Source organism: Rhineura floridana, chromosome 9 (genome assembly GCF_030035675.1).
Source record: "Rhineura floridana isolate rRhiFlo1 chromosome 9, rRhiFlo1.hap2, whole genome shotgun sequence".
NCBI classification, from domain to species: Eukaryota; Metazoa; Chordata; class Lepidosauria; order Squamata; family Rhineuridae; genus Rhineura; species Rhineura floridana.
This window is the reverse complement of record NC_084488.1, coordinates 91,861,887-91,885,856: the sequence shown is the minus strand read 5'-3', so window position 1 is coordinate 91,885,856 and position 23,970 is coordinate 91,861,887. Positions and strand designations below refer to the sequence as shown.

Below are 23,970 nucleotides of genomic sequence, written 5' to 3'. Positions count from 1 at the left end.
TCTAGGAGAACCCCCAAGCTATGAACCTGCTCCTTCAGGGGGAGTGTAACCCCATCCAGGACAGGTTGGACATCCACCATCCGGTCAGAAGAACCACCCACTAGCAGCATCTCAGTCTTGTCTAGATTGAGCCTCAGTTTATTAGCCCTCATCCAGTCCATTGTTGCAAACAGGCACTGGTTCAGCACATTGATAGCCTCACCTGACGAAGATGAAAAGGAGAAATAGAGCTGTGTGTCATCAGCATACTGATGGCAACGCACTCCAAAGCTCCAGATGACTGCACCCAATGGTTTCATGTAGATGTTGAACAGCATGGGGGACAGATCTTTTTTTAAATCTGTCTTAAATTGAAGGAGATCTGATTTAGCATGTTTTTTAAAAAAACCTGCAACATATATTGCATTTTTCCAACAGCAAAAAGTAGTTGAGCTGAAACATTTGATTTGGTGTGAGAATATCAATAAATGCACTTAGTGTGGTTTAAATGCCTTTTTTAAAACAAGTCTTACTTGGGAATTATTTTTATTGGAATGGTTGTAAATATTTTAAGACATTATAACTCCATAGCATACACTTCCTATATATTATTTAGATAATTAGATATTGAAACAGCACAATTCTATGCATGTTTACTCAGACATCCCACTGGACAATGGGGCTTACTCCATAAGTGTGTTAGGATTGCCACATAAGGAGATAAAATGAAGGTAATGACAACTCTTCCACTTTCCCAATTTAACTAGAATGTATATTGTGTTTTCATTATGTTGCTAAGTAATTTTATGAAAACATGCATAAAAGCAGAACACTTTCTGCAGAAAACTAGTTTTTGCAAAATATTTTCCATCACACATCATTGGGTGTTATACAAAAGGCCAGCACACTGCTGTAATGGAAGATCAAATAAGGGAGATCTTTACAAAACATGCTCAGAACAGAGGAGGACTACATAAATGACTACACTGATGTCATTTTAGTGCCAGGAAAAGGCCTTTTCATTTTACCAGGTATTTAAACTTGTATTAGTTTTAATGTTAAGCTGCTGTTTGGAACTGCTACTTTTAGTATTTTTAAATTTTTGTTATTTTATCTTGGATTTTTGCAAGCTGACCTGGGAACATTCAGAAGGGTAAAAATCTCTATTAAAAATAGCATGGATATTAAAGTTAAGGATTTATAGACCCACATACATTTAAATGAATAAAAACTGACTTCTAGCAGATTTTGCAGCCAGCATTTTTTCTCATAAATGAGTCCCACTGATTTCAAGGTGATTTATGTTTAAGTGATGCTACCATCTTATGTACATTTACTTGTAAATCCACAATCCTATCCACACTTACTTGTGGGACTTACTTCTAAATACCTCTGTGTAGCATTTGTCTGTAGGCATGCCTATGATTGCAGCCTTAACATTGTATCTTATCCTTTTGTATGATATTGTATTGTATATCATATACACAGAGCTTGGAAGTAACTAGTTACAAGTAACGAATTACCTGTAATTTATTACTTTTTTGAGTAACGAGTGGGTAACTTCATTACATTTTGCTGGTAATAGAACAAGTAGTAACGTCATTACTTTTGAGGAGTAATTGTAATGTTTCCAGCATTACTTTTGCACATTACTTGGGGGAAAGCAGGGGAAGTCTCTGGTCCTCTGATTTGTGAATAAAAATCATGTGCTTCAAATTGGGCTTCTGTGCAGCGTTGTTCTTCCTTAATGTTCTATTGGTGCTTAGGAGGTGACAAGGGAGGAGGTGGAGAGCGAGACGGGGTGAAGAAAACAATTGTTTAAAAATTGACAGGAGTGCAAGGAGAAAAGAGCTGGAGGCAATATATATATACAAAAATATGTGTGTTGGGGTATCATCATTGCTGGGGGTGGGGTGAGGGGATGTGAGATTCTGTTATGCCATTCTGTTAATCTTATGGATAAAAAATTATTCTACTACCCTCTGTGTGTGTGTGCTTATTTTTAATGTTGTTTTAGGCTAGTTAGATGTGCAGCAGCCAAGGCCAGCACCTTGTAGGCATTTTTTTTTAAAGTAACTAAAATGTAATTGTAGCAATTACTTTTGAGTAAACGTAAAGTAATCAGTTACTTTCAGAGCCCTTGTAATTGTAATGGTAATTACTACTTTTGGGAGGCCATGTAACTGTAACTGTAATTTATTACTTTTTAAAAGTAATCTTCCAAGCTCTGTGTGATGTTCCTATCAGTTAGCATCTGTAAATATGGTAAGTGCGGGTCTATTGGGTGATGTATGGTAATTGACTGAGAGAGAAAGGGGGAGTACATGGGTGAGAAGCTGAAGTGTGCTGGATGATGATTGGCTGAGTGGCTGGCTGGCTGAAGGTATAAATGGAGGTTTGTGAGTGATGATGGGGGTCGGTTGGAAGGTGGGAGAGTCGGTTAGAGAGAGACTGTTGAGTTGGTTGGCAGAGTTCTGAGGGAAGTTTGGATTGGATTTGGCTGATATTTAAAGAGGATATATATGAACAGAAACATAAAGAGTAACCATATATGAAACCATACGCTTGTGAAACATTCCTGAAGTAATCTTGTTATTTCCTGTTATTAGTAAATAAATACTTATTTGGTTTACCAAAGGCCTGATCCTTGGCTGGGGAATATACAGACCAGAAGGGAGGGCAAGGTAATTACCAAGGCTGAACAGAAGCAGTATCTAATGGTGGCAGCGGTGAAGGGAGAAATAGTAACAAGTCAAGTATCCAGAGCAACCCAGAGTTGTATGCTTATTATATAAAGATACAAGGGGGTTGGGAACAGTATAAGCACGCAGTCACAAAAATAACCAGCTAGAGAGAGACTCAGGCAAAGTCTCTGGGAGTATTGGTTATAGGACGTGACTGGTGGTGGTGCCTAGCAGTGGGATGTAGTGAGATCTGTGCTAGAGCGGAGTGAGAAACCATATAAAGGACGGTCCGGACTGGTGGTGTCCCTGGTGGTGCCTAGTGAAAGGCAGTAGCCACAAGCAGGTGGGAACCTGACAGGGAGAACCAGGGAAGGGCGTCACACTCTGCATATACATAAGGACAGCAGCTCAGTGGCAGAACATCTGCTTTACATACAGAAGGTCCCAGATTCTATCTGTGGCATCTCCTGGAAGGGCTAGAAGAGAACCCTGCCTAAAACCCTGGAAAACCACTGCCAGTCAGTGTACTGTAGACAATACTGAGCTAGATGGACCAATGGTCTGCCTCCGCATAAGGCAGCTTCCTATATTCCTATAATATTGCACCCTACCGACATATAAATTTAGCTGCAAACATACACATCTCTAGTCAGAAGTCCCAATGATTTCAGTGAGTCAGGACACGGAATAATGGGCTCAAGTTACAGAAAGCCAGATTTCAACTGAACATCAAGAAAAGCTTCCTAACTGTTAGAACAATACAACAATGGAACCAATTACCTAGGAAGGTGGTGGGTTCTCCAACACTGGGGGCCTTCAAGACGCAGCTGGACAACCACCGTCGGGTACGCTCTAATTTGGATTCCTGCATTGATCAAGGGGTTGGACTAGATGGCCTTATAGGCCCCTTCTAACTCTACAATTCTGTGAAGCTTACTCCTAGGTAAATGGCTGCAGGATTGCTGCCTTGTTACTGAGGATGCAATCGTAGCCCCACTTATCTGTAAGATTCATTAAATGCAATAGGACCTACTTCTAAGCAGACACGATTAGGGAGGTTGTGCTGAAGAGTAATATGATATGGTTCCGATTTCAACCAAAAACATATTTTAATCATAATCATCTTTCTATATCATGCAGATTACACTATTAATATTAAAGGCTATTATCTTTTGCGTCGTGCTTTTAAAATTTTGAAGCCTAATAAAGCTGCAAAACTCCTTTCCACCCCTCCAAGTTCAAAAATCCTTAGTCTTCTCCTTTTCCAGTTGCCGTACAAGATGTCAACGTCCAGTTCAATCCTTTTTGGTTTCCTGGCAACAGAATGAAGGTTACGTATTTACACTTCCGGGTCTTGGCGCCAGAGTTTGAACTTTGACCCATATGGTAGCTCTTTCTTTCTCTTCCGGTGCCGGCGACAATTCTAGGTGAGGGTGGCTTCTTCTATCTCTTCTGGGGACTTTGGTTTAATCCGCTTCCATCCACGAACCAGGCTGATTGGGAGGGCTTGAGAGCGAGTCGTAGAATTGCCGAGATTCTGGGGGTGAAGAATGAAGGGTGTATGTTGTCGGAGAGTCAGGAGACGTCGAGGTTTAGATGGAGCCTTGGGTGGAGGCCTTTCCGCCTGGACTCGTCTTGAGTGAGGCTTTTTGAGTCTCCCAAGCCGCACGTTGTTGCGAGGCCGATCATTTAGCATCTTATTCAGTGTTTGGCTTCTGGGGCTCGTTCGCATTTTCCTTCCTTATGTAGAAGTACTGGGAAATTCGATGTCGAGATGCTCTCGCCTGACAATGCGGGACAACTTTGGGAAAAGACTGCAGGAGCGTTCCACTTCGGTGTAGAGTGATGTCTTGGACCTGGGTTCAGATCCTTGTTTCTGCTATGAAGTTCACTAGCCTTCTGTCTTTAAACCTCACCTAACTTCCAGGGGTGGTTTGTGAATAAAGTAAGATTAAACATTGAGTTCCTTGGAGGAACAATAAATGCAAGCATGCATCTCGATTGGAAATGGTATTATTGTAATAACTGTACGAATAAACTCTCTGTAGCAAAATATGCTAAAAGAAAGCTTATAACTTAAATTGGTGCAGGTGCATAGGTAGGATGGTGGCTGTAACACTTCCTGCGCATGCAAGAATAAAATTCATTTTTCTGTTTGACAATTGAGGTGCAGGAACACCTTTTATAATTTCTGTTAATCCATGCTTCCTTTATCCATTGAGCTATTTGTCTGAATAAAATCATGTGTTTGACAATTTGATGAAATACTTAAATGTCGCTAGTGTGAAACAGTGCCTATAGGACTTAAATGGGGAAGAACCACTCATGGGCCAGTTATTATTTCTCTTAGCTTACCAAGGCTGTTGTGAGGATGGGCTCCTGCTGGGAGGGATATAAATCAAATAATAAATAAATAAGTGGATAAGGAAATATGTAGGCTACCCTGAGCTCCCTCTTTGAATTACAGTATAATAATGTAATATTGGCAAAATATGTAGTTGGTGGGTGTTGATACATATACAATCTTGTGCTCAGCTTTGAATGCTGCCTTCTCACACTGCATTTGCTTTCCTTGTTTAGACACGATGGTCCAGCGTCTAACATACCGACGTAGGCTGTCCTACAACACAGCGTCGAACAAGACTAGACTGTAAGTAAAATCTTAACTGTTACTACCCTGAATGTATTGTTTTTAATTAAATATTATGTTACTTAAATGACTGTTCCTTTGGTTGATACAGATCCCGAACACCAGGTAACAGGATTGTTTATCTTTACACCAAGAAAGTTGGCAAGGCACCAAAGTCTGCATGCGGCGTGTGCCCAGGAAGACTTCGTGGCGTAAGTGTATTCTCTTTGACTTGTGTTAATTGGATACCTACATAAAGACAGAAACTGTAGCACTGACCAATTTATATGGGAAAATCTGGTATATGTGGCTCCTAGGGAAATCATGCTTTTTTTCTTGTGAAATTCTAAGTATTCCATAGGCAGTTGCTTGTGTTAATGCCAGTCTTCCTATCAACGTGATGCTCAAGCCAGTGCACTATTGGGCTTGCATAACAATGAAGGGCATTGGCTTTAGCAGCTTAGAGGTGCAATTATTATTGATTGATTTATATACCACTTGCGTATCAAAATGGCTTCTGTGATTAAATGAAATGTGCCCCTACTGATAATTGGGTTTGCACTTGATCAGTATTAATTTGGCATGAAATCCTGTAGTAATTTCAAGCATTCCAGAAAAATCTGTGATAGATTCTACATAGATAGTTCTAAAACAGAAAGTATCTCCTTCGTCCTAGCCAGAATTAGTTGTGTACAATTACCTCTTTTATGTGCCTTTTGTTTTTAACAATGTGGAATAACTACTGCTGTACTTTCTTTGTGTTGGGACAAAACAGGAATAGTACTAGTTTAATTCATAGTAGCAGTGCAGAAATAGTACAGAAGTGAAGTGCTGAAATTAATATGCCAATAAACTATTACTATTTTTAAAATGAATGATGTGAATTAACTCTTGGAACTGTGATGGAAAGCTGCTTCTCTGTATACAATATTGACCTAACTAAAACTTTAAAAATTATTTTTAATTTAAATTTATATCCCACTCTTTCTCCCAGAAAGAGTCCAGGGTGGCAAACAAAAACACTGAAGACGTCTTTTAAAACAACTTTTTTTAAAAATCTAAAAACAGTTCCAGCACAGATGCAGGCTGGAATAAGGTCTCTACTTAAAAGGCTTGTTGAAAGAGGAAGGTCTTCAGTAGGCACCAAAAAGATAACAGAGATAGTGCTTGTCTAATATTTAAGAGGAGTGAATTCCAAGTATGTATTGGTCTCCTCCTTAATGCCTTTGGAGGTTGCCTAGAGGAAGCATTAAGTAGCAAATCAATTGTACGGCAAGTGTAAAAGTATTGTTTTCCAAAAATGCATGCCAGTTCTTTTTAGTTAAATACAGCTGTCCATCTTTGTCTATGAAAAATAAGTTTTTTCAAACTGATCTCATTTATATGAAATACCTCTTTTTACTTGAGTATAAAAAAAGTATACTTGAGTATCCTTCTCTGGAGTATAAAATGGCAATCCCAGGAAGCATGTATGGTTCTTCAGTTGCAAATGTCTTTATATGAAAGGTAAAGATATACTATTCCGCTTCTGGTGTGGGTGACAAAGGCATTCAAAATGAAGTGTGCGTACTTAGGTTATTATAATATTTCAGTCTTCTTTACTTATGCGTAAGAACATAGGAAGAGCCCCGCTGGATCAAGCCCAAGGCTCATCTAGTCCATCCTGATCTCTGAGTAGCCAGCCAGGTGCTTGTGGAAAGCCTTCAAGCTGACCTGAGTGCAATAACACTCTCCCTATCTGTGATTCCTTGCTTAAAGAATTACCTTACTATAAATAAGCTTTTTAGTACATGAAGCAACAATTGATACTGGGCCTATCATCTCTTCTTTTGATTGTCTGTTAACAAGCCTAATATTGCAAATCAAACAGATTGTGGCTCATACAAATGTATTTTTCATTTCTTACAGGTACGTGCTGTTCGTCCTAAAGTTCTTATGAGACTGTCAAAAACAAAGAAGCATGTTAGCAGAGCCTATGGTGGTTCCATGTGTGCTAAATGCGTTCGTGACAGGTAATTTATGTCTTAAGCATAATTCTACTGAAGTGCAAGGGCTATAATTCTTAACTTCAAACGTCTTGCTGGTTTCTTTTAACACCTCCTTTCTTGTAAGAAGGTATTAAAAGCATATCTATTGCCAGTGCTTAATTTCCAGTAGGTTCGGTATTGACTGTAACCCTGCTTGGATCATTAATCTTACACATTAGAATTTTAATGTTGAATGTTGGTATAACTTTGTTACTATAGAACTCTGCACTAAGTGTGCTGTACAGGTGGATGTTTTTCCAAGCCTGACTTTACTCATTCTGATTGAGATACTGATAACAGAAGACAATCATATATATTACAAATTGAGTTGTGGATTAGAGCTAGTTATCATCTCAAAGGAACAAATAAACCCATGTTGACATGTCAACCTGTAAGCAATCAGCAACTCAAGCAGTTATATATCTGTAATTAACTGTTCACCTGGTCATCTTTGGTGACTAGGAATTTCATGTGGGTGAGTGTGTGGAGTTCCCTGCAGTCAAGTGAGAGTGCTGGCAAAGCAGTCTATCCCTTCTTTACCAGCTTGCTCAGCTCCTGCACTCACTGCGGAGGAAGTGAATCCCCTTCTTGTGTGGCCAATATGGAAACTGATCAGGCTGGTGAGGCAGAATGTTCTGTACTGACTGTGGAGGAAGGCATTTCACTTCCTCTGTGGTCAGTACAGAAGCATAGCAACTTCAAGGTGAGTGAGTGGAGTAAAGGAGGGACAGAACAATCCTTTCCTTCACTGCTGACTCTTGCTTTGCTAGGTTTTTTTGGGGGGAGGGTGGAAAGAAAATACTGTGCACCTGCTGTAAACGTGAGATGGTCCAAGTGTTTCTCCCCCCACCCCACAACTTGAAACCAATTCATGGTGTGCTCATAATGCAGCCCAGCTGCCTCCGCACTTTGAAAGTAGACTGCAAGAAACCCTGGAAGTTGCTCCATGCCTCCTCTGCTAGCCTGCTGCATTTCTAGCTGTCTGCTTTTTACTCAAAAGAGGGTCTAGCGAAGAAGGTGTGGAGTGATTTGTCCATTCTTTTACTAGCTCCTGTTATTAGGAAAGAGCAGGCGAGTAAAACATTTTGCAGGCTAGTTGTTTTTTTGGGCTTAGTAACAAAGCTGAGCCCAGGATTCAGTTCTTGGCACTCTACCGCTAATGCACTTTTAAGATGGCTTGTGGTAGAGCACCTCAGTTGTGTCCTGAGGGTCCCAGAAAATGCACACCGCTGCTTCGCTGTAGGCTGTTATGACTGAAGTTGTGTGAAGAGGCTCTTCTCGACAAAAGTGGCAAAGTAAGTCCCATTGGCTACACTCATAAAACATTCAACAGAAGTCCTGAACTATTGGTTCTTCTGTTACATGGTCATTCCTCTTCCAAGCTATAGCTCCGCTGTAAACACAAAACTAGTTTGATCAAATCAGCAAATTTTAACTTAAGCAATGCATGTGAAGGGACAAGGGACTTAGCAAGCACAGTGCTTTTGTTTCTCATTCTTCAGACTATGGTGTGAAGGCTTGTCTGAATATAGCTTGTGTGATCATGGTAACTAGCAATGCTGAAATGGTAACATGTTTTCTTTTTTCCTCTAGAATCAAACGAGCATTCCTTATAGAGGAACAGAAGATTGTGGTCAAGGTGCTGAAGGCACAAGCACAGAGTCAGAAACCAAAGTGATTATTTGTGTTATCTGCCTAATAAATGAAGATGTAACTTCCCTGTGTGATTTTTTTCTGGAAGACTTCTGAAACGTGTTCAATATTGAGATGAATTATTGCGCTGTAAGGATGGTGGGGTTGTGCTGATCACTCTTTAAAATAAACACCATTAAATACACATCTTAAACCATTTGCATGAAACAAAGATATGGGAGCTCTTCAGACAGTGCTGTCTAGATTATTTACTTTTGATGTCCTGCTTTTTCAAACTATTTGCTGTTGACATTTTTGAGGAAGGATCTGAAAAGAAGAGAGAAAGGTAAGTGTTCTGGGAGGGATGTAAGGGACAATAAGAGAGAAAGGGTGGAACCATTTAAGGGACTAGACAGCTGCAGCTGGCTGAGGATGGTGGGATTGGAGGAGCAATATGCATGAGCAGAGATAAACTGGGAGATAGGAGGAAGAAAAACGGGGTTTTGAAGGTAAGCCAGGGGTTCCCAAAACTCGTCCATGAACTTCAGGAGGTCTGTGGCATGTCTGGGTTAAATACGCATAATGATTTTAATTGTATTTTTATTGTTGCTTTGATTTCTTATATTATACTTTATTGTATTATAATTTGAATAAAAGAAGCAATAAAAATACAATGAAAAATCATTACAATTGCTATAACATGTATAAAGTGTTCTGCCAAGATCCTCAGCATATTTAAAGTGGGGTTGGGGGAAGTTTGGGAACCTCTGGTCTAAGCAATTAAAGTAGGGAATTATGGTTGGCTGCAGTTTTAACTGGAAGCTAAAGGTCTTAAGAGGTGCCAGCAGAAGACCAGAGGAAAATACTAGTCAAAATGGGAGGTGGCTACTAGAGCATGAACCAAAATTTTGCTGAGGGATGGGATATATTTTTTCTGTGTTAGAGGCAGTATGGTTGAATGGCAGAGTAGGGTTTGTTGGAAATTTTGCCAACTTTTTTTGGTCTATTTTACTTATTTTGTGGGGGTGGGGTTTTGAGCATTGTCAGTTTTTCTTCTGTGAAATGAGTTTTTTTGTGGTGTTTATGCCAGATTTATGTGCCCCTGGGATGTGTGGGATGGGTTTTTGCAGCTTTCAGTTCACTTCCAATGTGGGAATGAAAATAGTTAGCTTATCTCATGGATGAATTTATGTAATATTTGAAAGCTTTTTCTGCCCTTCTGCCATAAATGAATTTCAAAGAGCTAATTTATAAAAAGGCATTAGAGTGAACAAGAAAGGTGACTTAAAATATTCATTACAATCTGATAAAGCCTTGCTAGTGGTAAAAACAAAAGTGCAGACATTAGGAAAATTGTCAGGAAGTTGTAATATGGCCTTTGGTTGAAGGACCAAAGCCAACAGCACAAAATCAAGGAAGACTTAAGAAACGCATTGTACTTCTCATCTATGTAAGCCTTTATATTGGTGACATCTACAATGCAATGAGATACAAGGTTAATTTTTAAAAAAACATGTTCATTCATAGAAGCCTGTTAAAATGACTGAGGATAAATGTATGGATAACAGGTAGTGTAGATTATACGTGCACATAGTTTAAGAAGACATACCATCCGGGAAATCAGGGTTCAAATTCCCACATAGCCATGAAGATCACTGGGTGACCTTGGGCCAGTCGCTGCCTCTCAGCCTCAGGAATGCAATGGTAAACCACCTCTGAATACCACTTACCATGAAAGCCCTATTCATAGGGTCGCCATAAGTCGGAATCAACTTGAAGGCAGACCATTTCCAATTTCATCTAAATATGTTCGTTTGAAAGTAATTTCCATGGATTTCAATAGTAGTTATTCCTACATTTGCCTAGGATTGCAGCCTTAGTTCTATAAAGAAGCTCATGAGGTGTAGAAAGGCAGTTTTTGAAAGACCACACACAGCTAATACACTTCTTTATTTTGTCCCCCAGGTGGGATTATTTATTTATTATTTGATTTACATCCCACCCTTCCAGCAACATTTACCAGCTCTTCCTGGAAAAGCAAAACTTGTACTTCTAAGATTTGTTTAAAATTAGACTACTGTATTCATCTCTCATGCGTCCAGTATAAATGTCCATTAACACTTTTCCATCAAACAATGGCCCAGCCAGCATATGTGGAAGTGCCAACGTCAGCTGCATCTTGTGTCTTCAGTTAATTTACATTATGAAAGTTTCATTGGCTTCAATAGAACTTCATGAATAAACACAATGCATGTTTGTTGGAAATGGAGAAGGAAAAGTTTTTTTAAAAATTAAAACCCCATTGATATGCCCCTAATTTTGTTTCAAATTTCTGAAGAACATTAGGATTGGAGATGTCTGATGCTTCAAAGGAGTCTAGGAGAACTACCTGAATTTGCAACCAGTTGACCAGAAAGTTATATAGAATGCATACAGTACAGTTTAACACTAACGAGAATGGGGAAATGCTCATCAACAGCAGCTCTTCTCTGGGTATATCTTAAACAGCTTCAACGTTTGTCAGATTCAGCAAATAGCAAATGGAAGCAAGCAGTCACTTAGTTAAACATAAATAGCAGAATGCACCAAATCCAGTTGTTAAGAGATGGAAATAATGTTTGGAGACTAGAATGTGTATGTACTTGACTATCTCTTGGAGTTTACACTTTCAAAATACTGCTATTTAACCATCATTTAGGTGTTTGTAGACTATTATTTTAGTTATGTCTTGAAATAAACAGGGCCTTAAACTTAAGTGTATGAAATAGCTTGCTTCATGTCCACCCATTCAAAGCTGCTTGTTATTAGGTACTGAGCCAAGAAAGCCTTATAGTTGGAGAAATATCTTATGTCCTGAGATAAGCCATAGCATTGCAGTTTCTTAAATGCAATATGATATGAGCCTTTGAATTAGGGGACTCTTAAAAATTCAGGTAAGTACTGTATGTATGAACAGTTCTGCTGGCTCCAGCTATGGTCCATCTAGTCCAGTATCCTGTTTCCCACAACCAGAAATCTGTGGGAAGGCCACAAAAAGGACATAAAGGAAATAGTCCTTGCCTGTATTGATCTGCAGCAGCTAGAACTTAGATTTGTAGATTCTTCCTCCTGTACAGAGTGCACAAAGTCATCCCTATAATATCTGGGAAAGCAACATGCATGCTTATTTTAGCAATATCCTTCCCTGGCTTTATTCGGCAACCATAAGGACTGGAAACTTAAAAAAAATAGATTCTAATTGTATTGCTTGCTGACCAAACAGGCCATACACATGAAAAAAAAACGGACTGCTTTCAAGTCAATCCCAACTTATGGCAACCCCATGAATAGGGTTTTCATGGTAAGTGGTATTCAGAGGTGGTTTACCATTAATATAAACAACATACAACAATAATAAACACCAGAGTGAGTACCTATAAAATGTATTACCACAAAAACTGATTATGAACATCCTCTCACAGAGTCTGGGCCATGTATATTAGTATATATGATCTTAAGAAACAGTGCTTTCCCATTTTATCAAAGTTTGCAGTTCTATATAATATATAATCTGTGCCAGCCAATAAAAATATAGTTGCATTTAAATGGGAGTTGTTGCAAATCTCAGTTAATAAGGGCTCATGATATTGAGTCCTCAAATTGGAATACAGGGAGCATTCTGTTTGGAAATGTACCATATCCTCCATCTTATGACAACCATCTGGAGGGACAATATCTATCTACACTGTACCAAGCCCCATTATGTCCCTTCACCTCCAAGGAGTTCAGTCTACATTTAGTTAAGAGCCATCACAGCTCATGTGAGCAAATAAGGGACAGGTATGGGGACACCTTTCCAGGAAATATAACCACTGCTTTATATATCTTGGAGCATCATTTTAAAATAAATAAAGCTGATTCTAAAGTCTGTGTGGCTTACCAGTGGCCATCCTGATGTTATTGGACTATGGCTCCCATTATCCCTGACCATTGGGTCATGCTGGCAGGAGTTGAAATCCAGCAACATCTGGAAGACCACAAAGAAGTTATTCCTCTTCTAAAGATTCTGTGTACTTAAATATCTTTAGAATATTCCTCCACTTGCTCCTCTTCTCCTTATTTTTAAGTGAAACCCATTGGCCCTCATCTCAATTGCATCTTAATGCATCTTGAATATGTGCATTCCTGTAAGGACCTAGATGCTTTTAAAGTAGATTCAGGTTACAGAAGCCCTGTTCTTAGAGACCAATTGTGCCATACTGAGGCTGCTCTCAACTGCAGTTATTATTGCTAATTTTATCAGCTGCTTCACCCAATGAAGACCATTTAAAAAAAAATCAACCTCCTATATATTATTTTTGATGGTGGAAAAAAAGTATCAAAGCAGGTACTCCTGTAACTATTTGTGTGTGATTGTGTGCCCTCTCACAACATGTACGTATCATGAATTGGTTTAACTCCAAGGTATAGGTGAAAAGTTACATGTTTTTAGTTAGTGCTAGTAGCTTATCAAACATATTCAACATCAGCTGAAATTCTTTCTTCTACACAAAAGTACACAAGGAGTTATGTCCTCTCTTCCCCTCTACTCTCCCAACCTGGCCATCCAAATGGAGTACCAATTGCATCCTTGGATGCAGTTATTCATGCTGTAGTAACAGCAAGGCTAGTTTACTTTAATGAGCTATATTTAGGATTGCCTTTAAAATGCATTCAGAAACGTCATCTAGAGCATAACACTGATGGCAGATTCTTAACTGGGGCTGGGCAATGCAACCCCATCAAACCAATATTAACGTGGCTTTGCTGTCAGCACGCTTCCTTGGTCAATTCCAAGTACTAGTCTTGACCTTTAAAGCCCTAAAAGTGAATCCTCAGCTCAGAATTCTCCTACCTCATCATTCTAGGTGTATATATTGTGTAATATAAGTCTGTGTGGCAAGTGAAGACTTTCCAGGGCGACCTTTGTCAACCTGGAGTCTTCCAAATGTTTTGGACTACAACTCCCTTCATCCCTGCCTATTAGCCATGCTGGCAGGGGCTGATTTGTTGCTGCTATGTGCCTTCAGGTCGATCACGACTTATGGTGACCCTATGAATCAGTGACCTCCAATAGCATCTGTCATGAACCATCCTGTTCAGAGCTTGTAAGTTCAGGTCTGTGGCTTCCTTTATGGAATCAATCCATCTCTTGTTTTGTCTTCCTCTTTTTCTACTCCTCCCCCCCCCAGCACTTACCAGACAATAAATCTTACTGAGAATAGCGGGAGTTACATCTGATTGTACACAAAATATTAGGGAAGGTGTCATAACGTAATGATAAGCACGTGCTTTACATGCAAAACATCATGTTGTCTCCATATAAGGCTGAGAAAGACTCCTATCTGAAAAGCTGGAGCATTACCGCTACGAAGTAAAAAACAAAGGAAGCGGTTTGTTTAAACGCAAAACTCTTAAAATGCAGCGTTGGGCCGTACGTACTTATATAAAAGCCAACAAACACGGCGCTATAGCGAGCACGTTTTTTTTAAAAAAAAAAATTCTTCAGAACTCTTCACCAGGCTAGACGTTAAACAAAGAGGGTGAGTGGGAGAGAGAAAAAATGTTGATGTTGCAGCCGCGTTGTATTTGGTCAGAGCTTTAAAATGCAAACCCAGTAAAACTCTATAGGGGTTATTTAAATCATGTATAATATTGGGATTCTGACTGCCCCCCTCCTTGCAGCACGCTATGGTTCGAAGCGACGTCGGCATCCAGTGCGTGCAGGGTTTAAGTGGGCGTGGCTTGCGAGTGTCGTCTACCTCTTCCACCAAGGAAGATTGCTGGCAGGGCCACGTCTATCCATTAAAAGGCCACGTTGAGCGTTGTTAGGACTTGGCAGATCAGTATCCTCTCCCAGCCCGTGTCACGGGGCTGGAAACTATTGATAACGCGGTACTTCCCAGATTCTTTTTATTCCTGATTATCAACATTTTGTATTTTATTATTCACATTTTGTACTCTATTTTTTTCTCTCCCTCTACGCATTTGTGTTTCCCTTGCAGGACTCAACTAGTTTCCTTTTCAGGTTTCGCCATCGTACGGACGGTGGCCCTGGCGGGTCAACCTAGTAACGCCGTTGAGGGGAGTTTCTGGCTTGCGGGGTCGGGGACGGCAGTGCAGGCAACATGGAGACGTTGTACCGGGTGCCGTTCGCGGTGCTGGAGTGCCCCAACATCAAGCTGAAGAGGCCGAGCTGGGTACATATGCCCTCGGCCATGACGGTCTACGCGCTGGTGGTGGTCTCTTATTTCCTCATCACGGGAGGTAATTCCGTCGAGGTCGGAGGGAGGCTGTGCGTGGCCCTTATTCCCCCCTTCTTCTCCTTCCCAATGCACCTGTTCGATTTGGGATCTTCATTTCAGTATTCAAAAGCAAAAGTGAATGCGGGGTGATGGTGGTGGAAATGAATGAAAAATAAATGGGTCACTCAACTAGGCTTGATCGCGTTCAGTTGAGGGGGTGGCTTGCCGTTTATCAGCTAGGATGATCTTTTGCTGCATACTGTGGTGGGGCTTGTATGGTGTCTTTAAATTAATTAACAACGTTGTAAAAAATAAAAACCGCTACTGAATGAAAGTGTCCCCTGGAGAGAGGAAGGAGAAGTGCCATTCTAGCGTTGTGAAGCACTGTCTAGGTATCCTGGGTGTAGTGCTAATCAAGCGTCTTGGAGGTCTTAGACCCCTTACTTTTTGGGGAGCAGAGTCCCTATGTCTCCAACTTCCCTATGTCTCCAACTTCCTTGACGTTTCGTGTTGATTGAAGCCAGTCAGAGTGAAATAACTCTTCTCAGTAGCCAACACACTCCCTTTTCATATGGATTGACTTCTAGGGGCATCTGTTAGTGTAGGAGAAGGCATGCATGGAAAGGACTGAGGAGTGTGGAGATGACGACGAAGAGCAAGCGAGTGTGGGGGCTGGCTATGAGGGGGCGTGGCATGAAGCGACCCTGCACTTCTGGATTTGCCACTATACTACTGGTGCTAATACAGGATTGACCAGCAGTGTAGTGGCACATTCAGACATGCAGGGTCCCTTCATGGTAATCACAACCACACTCCCTTCTTAGGTTATACAGGTTTTAAAAATTATAGAATAATCTGGCCAGGTTTGAAAACTGCTTCCTTCTTCTCTATCACTGGCGCTGTTTGACTGTCCTTTCTCACTGTCAGAGATTTTGCTTGAATTTCTACACGTTTATCTCCTGCTACAATCAGATTGCTTGATCATGTAGATGAGATGCTGTCACCAGGATTCACTATCTCTTGTTCTGCAGCTCCCTCTCTGCAGCTTGTCTTGGCTTTGTGAAGTAGGAACTAATAAAGACTTTCTTGTAGTTGACACTCATTGGGACTTTTTTCAGTGACCACAACACTTCCCTTTCATGTTGCTTGGGTAGTTGGGTGCTGGAGACATAGGGACCCTGCTCTGGTCTAAAAAAGGAAAGGGTCTAAGACACACACACCCAGGACCCCAGATAACTACAACTCTGTATTGACTGTTCATAATAATGTTGGGTTACATTGCAAAGTTGTTGCAAGCTACTCTCTGCTTCAGTGGAGTATTTTACATGAAAATATCTATCATTCATAGGAATATTTATTTTAAGCATATATATATATTTACTCTGCTCTTCATTTTAAAAACCACTCCCAAACCAGCTTACAGATAGCAGTAATAAGACAGTTCCTGTACTTGGACTTGCAACTGAAAGACACAACAGCAAAAAAAGAAGAGGTATTCGAAGGGAGAAAGGGAAAAGCCAACTTGGGCTCTGTTTCAGGGATGGTGAAGCTTTTTCAGCCTGAGGGCCACATTCCCTTCTGGCCAACCTTCCAAGGGCCACATGCCAGTGGTGGTGAGTGGAACCAGAAGCAAAAGTGGACAGAGCAAATTTAACTTTACCGTTGCACAGTAGGCTAGTTTCTATGCATGCTCGCACACTTCCAACTTGCTGCAGTGGACTGTATTATAGTATCGATGTAAACCACTATTAGTTTTCCTCCTCTCCTCCCCTCCCCCACAAATACATGCACAAATATAGTGTGAAGATAACAATAGTAGATTGCATTGCAGGGTTGCTGTAAGCCCCACAGCCCTCCTCATTTCCCCTAAAACCTGGCATGTGGAAATAATGGCTATGGGCTGTACTGCACACTTCTATTTGTTTACAAATCAATGCAACCCACCATATTTTTAACATGAAATAAGACCTTGAGCATGAACTTCTGACTTTGTTTTTACCTTTAGGTTCAGGGAAGGAGTCAGAGGTGAAACATGCTGCTACCCAATCATAGCTACACTAAAATCTTTGATTTCCACTTTGTTTGCTAGTAGAAGAAAAATAGATTTAAAAGTAATGAAGAAGTCCTGTCTCCAGCCCAGTTTTTTAAAAGTCTATGGGTACTTATAAAGAAGTGCCCCATCCTTATGCTTAATATCCATTCCACTGTGTTACTCCAGCAGAGAAGGAGAACTCTGATTCTGCAACTTCAATTTCCATTTGGGTTTTACACACCATTATGGCTCTGTGGTTATCCTGGGATAACATGTGAACAGTCTGCAGATAAGCCCTACATCTGGTGCTTGTCTTTAAAAGCTTGAGTTGCTGACTACAGCTAGTAACTTTTAAAAGAGGCCAATGTGAAAGTACTTTGATGTTGTTGTTATTGTTGTTGTTGTTGTTATAGATTTATTTGTACCCCGCCTTTTGGCCAGAAGGCCCTCAAGGCGGCTTACAAGTACATCAGTATAAGCAATACAATTCAAAATCAAGCAACATCATTAAAAAAGCAACAACAACTATCAGAAAATGTACAATGTATACAATACAGTAACTAGATATAAAATAAGATAATTGAACAATACATAATCAATTTGTGGAATTCCCTGTCAGAAGATGCTTGCATATTTAGACAAATTCATGGAGATCTATCCAATGCCACAATAGTGAAAAGAAACATCCATGTACAGAGATTATATGCTGCTAAAGACAAAGAAAACAACATCTGTGAGCTGGATTCTGGCTGGCTGCTGGTGGAAACTGATGGCTCACTTGATGCACCTTAGCCTGATCCAGCAAAGCAATGTGTATGTGAATTGGTAGTCCTAGAGGTGGATAAGAAGGAGGGTGATTTCTAAAGGTGGGCTTCCAGAGCATGTGAACCCATGCAGAGCATATGCTGTACAACTTAGAAATGTTCCCTTCCCACAGGACTGATATTCTCCTTAACCCTCTGCCAGTTTAGTGAGGAGGTGGAGGGATTGTTCCAAATATAATAGTTGGTCTAGTTAGATTGGCATTAGTCTTCAAGAGTAAGAGATCTATACTGAAGAGAGGCTTGCCATGCTGTCCTTCCCTCATTTAGACAAACTGGATGCCTGCTTATGCTTATCAACTTTATTTACTTATTGGGTGATTAATAAATATATTAATGTTCTGTGGGTGATGTTCAACATATAATACTGTATAAAAACTTTTACTCATTATATAAGTAATGATTAACTACTGCATCAGTTGTATAGCTTGTCAACTTTCTCTTTATATGATATTCATCCTCAATAGAGGGTATTTGATATTAGCATGATAACCATGCTGTAATTAAAATCTGTTGATGGATTAAGAATATCACTTAGATCTGTCTTTCAGCTTTTTTAAAGGATTAATTTTAAAATATATGCTTTAATTTTCCTTTGATGGAAAATTATTGAACTATAAGTGGTTACATAGTAAAAGGTTTCTCTGTGTGTGTGGTTTTCGGTCGAGGATAACTTACACATAACAATTCCCATAGAACTCCTACATTTATTATGGTATTATTGAAATGTAATGTGCAGTATGCACTATTTGCTTTCCTGTGTATGTCTGTATACTAGGGAGTTTAGGTCAAAAGCTATTGGAAAGTTCTCTGCAAATTTCAGCAACAAAGCCACAGTAGTTCTCCTTTCATTACCATACCAGAACACCGTCTGATTCTTCATTTTGTATTTTCTAGACCTGATGGGTCATCTTCCCCTGCTAATAGTAGCGGTTGGTAGAGTGGCACAAGCAAGGTGATGTTTCTTACCTGCCTTCCCAATGCCAAGCATTGCTGCTGGTTCCTAAGAGGGATAAGGGGTCTGACAGACATAGTGGCAAGAGCATCAGATTGACTCTGCTGCCTCACCTACTCTGTGCTGAGCTTCTCACCCTTCTCTCTTTTGGGAACTGCCAGCGGTAGTTGGTGTTGGAGCTTCAGCTATGGGGCGGTATACAAATGTTAATAATAATAATAATAATAAAACTCCACCCTGCCTGCACCACCCCATCAACTGCTACTGCCTCCTAATTGATATCCATCCTTTCAAACTAAATTTACATTTTTTCCTTTTTCTGTAGGAATCATTTATGACGTGATTGTAGAACCTCCCAGTGTTGGCTCAATGACAGATGAGCATGGACATCAGAGGCCTGTGGCTTTCTTGGCTTACAGGTAGAAAATATGCTTTATATTAGCAAAATCTCTTGTTCTAAAGCTTGCTATTGGGTGTTTTGATAATGAACTTCTGTTTGCATGTTGGGCTGGCTGTTAGAACACCAAGCTCTCAGTTCATTGTTGATTTAGTGATATAAGAAATGAATAGAAACCCCAGCATCATCTTAAGTTGTTTAGCTAAGTAGACAACCCTTTTGTTCTGTGGAACAGAGCCTTAGTTGAACTCAATTAAGAGTCCTTCATTTGGTTTGAACTGCCATCAAGGAAGGAGACTCATTCTCAAGAAAATCCACACCATGTGTGGCTACAAAGAGTAGTAGGGCCATCCTTTTTGGGGACCAGTGATCTAAAGCAACAAAAGGTAGGGTACCAGCAGTCCGAAAGTGCAAACTAGAAATGTGTCTGGCTCCGTCTGGGAAGAAATTGGTTTTTTTTTATGGTAACAGTTGAAGGAATAGCCAGATGGGAATGGTAAATTCAGCTGTTTCTGTAGACTGTGGCTCTTCAACCAGTTGCTCAGGACACACAGGTGGGTTGCAAGGCCAGTCCAGGTGAGTCACAGCAAAGCTGTTAAGTGTCTTGGTTAGGATGCATTATTCTGATGAGACACTCATTCTGTCAATTTCCATGAGTGCTGTAATGTGGCAGGAGAAAGGCACTGACCAACCATATGCCCCATCTTCCTATACCTGTGGCTCTGGTGAGAAAAATCGATGTGGAGCAAGGGTATTCTGTTCACTTTCTAATCTATTTCTATGGCTTTCTAGACGTCTCCAGGAATAGAAGTCTGCTGGGAGCTAGAAAGCTAAATTGTCAACTGCAGTGGGATAGCTCGGCTGTCCAGCGGTTGCCACTATGGCAACAGCTGTGGGGACCAAGGCAGTGACAATGACAAAGAAAAGGGTTCTGAACACAAAAATACATATAGAAGTCAGATGATCGTCTTGAGGAAAAGTGCTCACAAGGCTATTCTGGAGTTCTTAGGCTATTCTGGACTTAGGTTCTTTAATTTCAATGGGTCTACTCTGAGAAGGACTTAGTTGAGTATAGACCTATTGCCATTTTAGGATTAATAATGTGCACTATTAAATATTAAATGTGAAAATGGGTCCCATATTGGTGGCTGGGAGTCAGAGGTAGGTCTTGGGTCTGGACGAGTTGCAAGACCGCTGCTGTAGACAACTGTGGCTTGATGGAATTAATTCTAAGTAAATTATAGAGCTCTGGGCATGGCAGCTATTCCCGGTACTTTCAGGGCTTTTCTTCTTGCTTGAATAGCATCAAGTCTAATGATTTCACAGAGGAAATACATTTTCCTATAACATGAAACTGAGGGTTTCTTTCTTTTTCTACCTTCCCTGTCTTGGGATTACTGATGTATGTCGTAGAATATACATGTACACACATGTTTGCAAACCATACACAAAGTGACAGGACAACCAGTTAACCTCTCTCACAGCTGTTCAAAATAAAATATTTCCTCTTCTTGTATGCAGAGTAAATGGACAGTACATTATGGAAGGGCTCGCTTCCAGCTTTCTCTTCACAATGGGAGGCCTTGGCTTTATAATACTGGACCGTTCTAATGCACCAAATATCCCAAAGCTGAATAGATTTCTGCTTCTTTTTATTGGATTTGTCAGCGTCCTGTTGAGTTTCTTTATGGCCAGAGTATTCATGAGGATGAAATTACCGTAAGTGAATTACTTCTGTGATTTTTACACACATGCCCCTCCTTTTAATCTTCATCGCAGTCAAAAGGTATGGTATTCAGAATAGACTCATTGTAGTTAATAGGCATGACTAACTTACAGTAGGTTAATTTTTAATAAGTTAGTTGAATGCAACCCACAATAAGGGGGAAAATAAAGGTTCCTGTGCTAAAGTTTCACAAGGTCCTCATGTTTTTTAAAAATGGTTTGGGGCACTGAAGTTTTTTCAATAGACAACCAAATGTCCATTCTTAGGTAACAGACATGGTATTGGAAGATGGCAGGCCATGAAATTACATAGCTATGTGATTTGGGGAATATTAGAAAACTGTTAGAATACAGTACCTGAGATGAGGAAATCCATAATATTTATGGGAACATGCTATGTAAGTACTGCTTTTTAAAAAGCATTTTCCACGCTTGTAGAAGTATTGTACAAGACAACAAGTATTGTTTACAGTAACCCTGTAAAGAAGATCAGTTTTCTCCCCAAATTGGAAGAGACTGAGGGTGAGTGTTTGTGGTTAGCAAAAGCTTTGAAGTCTATGAGTAAACCAGGAACCACAGAATGAACATCTGTCTAGGAAAACATAACCATTTCAGATTGTTGTATGTGTAAACCCTTTCATGACTTCCAACCATGTAAACATTAAGCAAAGCATGTGACTATACAATAGTTAAATATGACTCACAAATGGGTTTCCTACTATTTCCTACACTGAAGTACCTCTAATGGAGGCTGCTTCATTGGGGCAAATGTGGCACTGCCCACCAACCTTTGTCTGCCCTCAGCCAGTCCCCACCTACCTGCCTTCTTACTTACATCAAGTCCAGAGGCTTGCACCGGCTATCAGCTTTCTCCTCCTTAATCTCAGTGTTGCCCTTGTAGAGCTCAGACGGGATTAGGGTGGAAACAACACTAGAATTAGTGGGGTCTGCCTGTTACCAGCTCTGGCTAGGCCTCCTTGCTTTCTGCCCTATCAGTCCCAATGGGCATCAGCCACCACTGAGTACCTTCTGTGTAGACTGGTTTCCTATCCTTTTGGATCACTTCTGTTTACATAATGCTTCTTTTACTTCATATTTTTCCCTGTTCACACCTTTCTATTGTCCCCTAGGGGCTACTTAATGGGTTAGTGCCTTATTGTGACTGCCACAAGCACAGATGAGATTTGCTTCTCTTCATGAAGAGGAATGGATAGCAAAAATTCCACAGCCCAACCCCTCCTACCTGAAGAGACGAAACAAAGAAAATGGACTAAGGAAAGGGCTGCTTTCTCATTTTTCCCCTCTATAAATAGCAAGACTTGTTACAGGTGGTTAGTTTGTTAACAAATTTGTGTCTATTTTCCTTCACTGCAAAAAATAAATAAATCAGAAGTGTTAACTAGGCATAAATGTATTAAATCTAAAGTAAAACCTCTGTCCTCCAGTCCAATTCCTCCTCAGTTATTCAGGCTAAAAGTAATAATTTTATACTTCCTTCCTTATAACTCCATGGCTTATTCAGTCTCCTTCCGAGAGAATTCTTTGTATAAATTTGGAGGGGTGAGGGGGTAGAAGAAGAGAAAACAATCTTTTTATGATTGATAATGGAAAGATGCTTCCCTGATGCATTGCCACTATACACCATGGCCCTGATCCAGCAGGCTGTGAGGGCAGTGGTAAGCTTTGTGCCCACCTCTGGGTAGGGCAGTCACATATTAAGAAGCTGGGGGATGAAGGTGATTTACAGGGTTGTGGAGGGTACCAGGAGTTGAGCTCCTGCTTCTCCACCCCAACCTGTGCCTAACAGGTGATTGGTGCTGGAGAAGAACTTCTCATGCGGTGTGCATGAGGGACAGGAGCACCTCATGTAACCTTGGATGCTGAATAAGTATGTGTTTTTTTACTTTCCATGTCAGCCTCTTGCAGTAGAGCTCACCTATTTTTGAATATGGATTGACATCTCAATTGGGGGGCATCTGTTCTGTCATGAGCAACGTTAACTTTGACATTCATGGTAGTAGAGCAAGTGAATACATGTGTGAAGGAAAGCCCATCATTGTGTGAAAGTAGTTCTTTCTCTTCAAAAACAATATATTAAACACCTTTTCTACTAAATTGTGTTGTGTATTTATACTGTATTCATATATTAGAGCATTTCTGGAATTCAGAGTGCATTCACTTAAGTTGCTTGCAATCTCATAACATCTCTGCTTGGTGGCCAGTATTATTCCTGTTTTACAGATGTGGGAGAGATCTTATTCCACATAATGAATAAGTCATTGCACATAATGAATCTTCCCTGATATCCCAGGCCATTTTCCTCCCAATGTCCATGGGATCATTCTGAGTCTCATTTCAGTTTGTTTTATTTACTCAAATTTCTATACTGCCCTTCATCAGTAAGATCAAGGGGTGGTTTACAATATACACATTAAAAATAAAATTCAGTATAACATTAAAAACCTAGCTAAAATCAAACCACATTTATTTTCACAATATTCCTTTGTTGCTGCAGTAGTTATACTGGATGATATCTTAGTAATACTTGTAGACCCGCAGCAGGCTTACGTCCATTGATGTTAATATGTCTGATATGATGAACATTTGTTTTTGTTTTTTCTCAAACCAGATAATATGAAGCAGTTGGGGCAAAAAGTTGTGAAATTGCCATTTAGCAACATTACATTAATTTGTCAGTACTGCCAGCCTATGGGTAGTCTTGACGTCTGTTACCTAGAAATACTGTTGCAGAGAATTCTGTACATTGAATTTAATGGGGCTTATTTCCATATAGGACTGCAGCCTTTGTGGGGTTTTATATAGCAT

At 40.1% G+C, this 23,970-nt stretch overlaps 2 protein-coding genes across 6 annotated transcripts in view; both read left to right on the top strand.

Moving 5' to 3' along the window:
- The window catches only part of RPL34 (ribosomal protein L34), a 37,439-nt gene extending 28,402 nt beyond the window's left edge, over positions 1 to 9,037 (top strand). For 2 of the 3 annotated variants that reach the window (XM_061585431.1, XM_061585430.1), the window contains exons 2-5: positions 5,241 to 5,313; positions 5,405 to 5,504; positions 7,201 to 7,304; positions 8,913 to 9,037. In XM_061585431.1, coding sequence (XP_061441415.1) covers positions 5,249 to 5,313; positions 5,405 to 5,504; positions 7,201 to 7,304; positions 8,913 to 8,997 — 354 coding nt within the window. In that variant the 5' untranslated portion in view covers positions 5,241 to 5,248 and the 3' untranslated portion in view covers positions 8,998 to 9,037. Of the gene's footprint in view, positions 1 to 4,001; positions 4,091 to 5,240; positions 5,314 to 5,404; positions 5,505 to 7,200; positions 7,305 to 8,912 lie in introns of those variants that run through there. The other variant, XM_061585429.1, reaches the window with a different exon arrangement.
- A 5,382-nt stretch (positions 9,038 to 14,419) lies between these two features.
- Positions 14,420 to 23,259, top strand: OSTC (oligosaccharyltransferase complex non-catalytic subunit). 3 transcript variants are annotated; one of them, XM_061585426.1, is made up of 5 exons: positions 14,420 to 14,512; positions 14,975 to 15,236; positions 19,348 to 19,441; positions 20,941 to 21,138; positions 22,275 to 23,259. In XM_061585426.1, the coding sequence occupies exons 2-5, from the start codon at positions 15,098 to 15,100 to the stop codon at positions 22,291 to 22,293; spliced, it is 450 nt and encodes a 149-aa protein (XP_061441410.1). In that variant the 5' UTR covers positions 14,420 to 14,512; positions 14,975 to 15,097; the 3' UTR covers positions 22,294 to 23,259. The 3 variants fall into 3 exon arrangements, with proteins under 3 accessions (XP_061441410.1, XP_061441412.1, XP_061441409.1); XM_061585428.1 differs by lacking the exon at positions 14,420 to 14,512 and adding an exon at positions 14,721 to 14,864 and having other exon boundaries at positions 14,998 to 15,236; XM_061585425.1 differs by lacking the exon at positions 14,420 to 14,512 and adding an exon at positions 14,721 to 14,864.
- The last annotated feature ends 711 nt before the right edge of the window (positions 23,260 to 23,970 follow it).

Bases quoted from the DNA above. Each gene is read 5' to 3' on its own strand.
- OSTC (XM_061585426.1), top strand. From the start codon at position 15,098: ATGGAGACGTTGTACCGGGTGCCGTTCGCGGTGCTGGAGTGCCCCAAC. The intron at 15,237-19,347 runs GTAATTCCGTCG...CTTTTTCTGTAG, and splicing joins TTATTTCCTCATCACGGGAG to GAATCATTTATGACGTGATT. The intron at 19,442-20,940 runs GTAGAAAATATG...TCTTGTATGCAG, and splicing joins GTGGCTTTCTTGGCTTACAG to AGTAAATGGACAGTACATTA.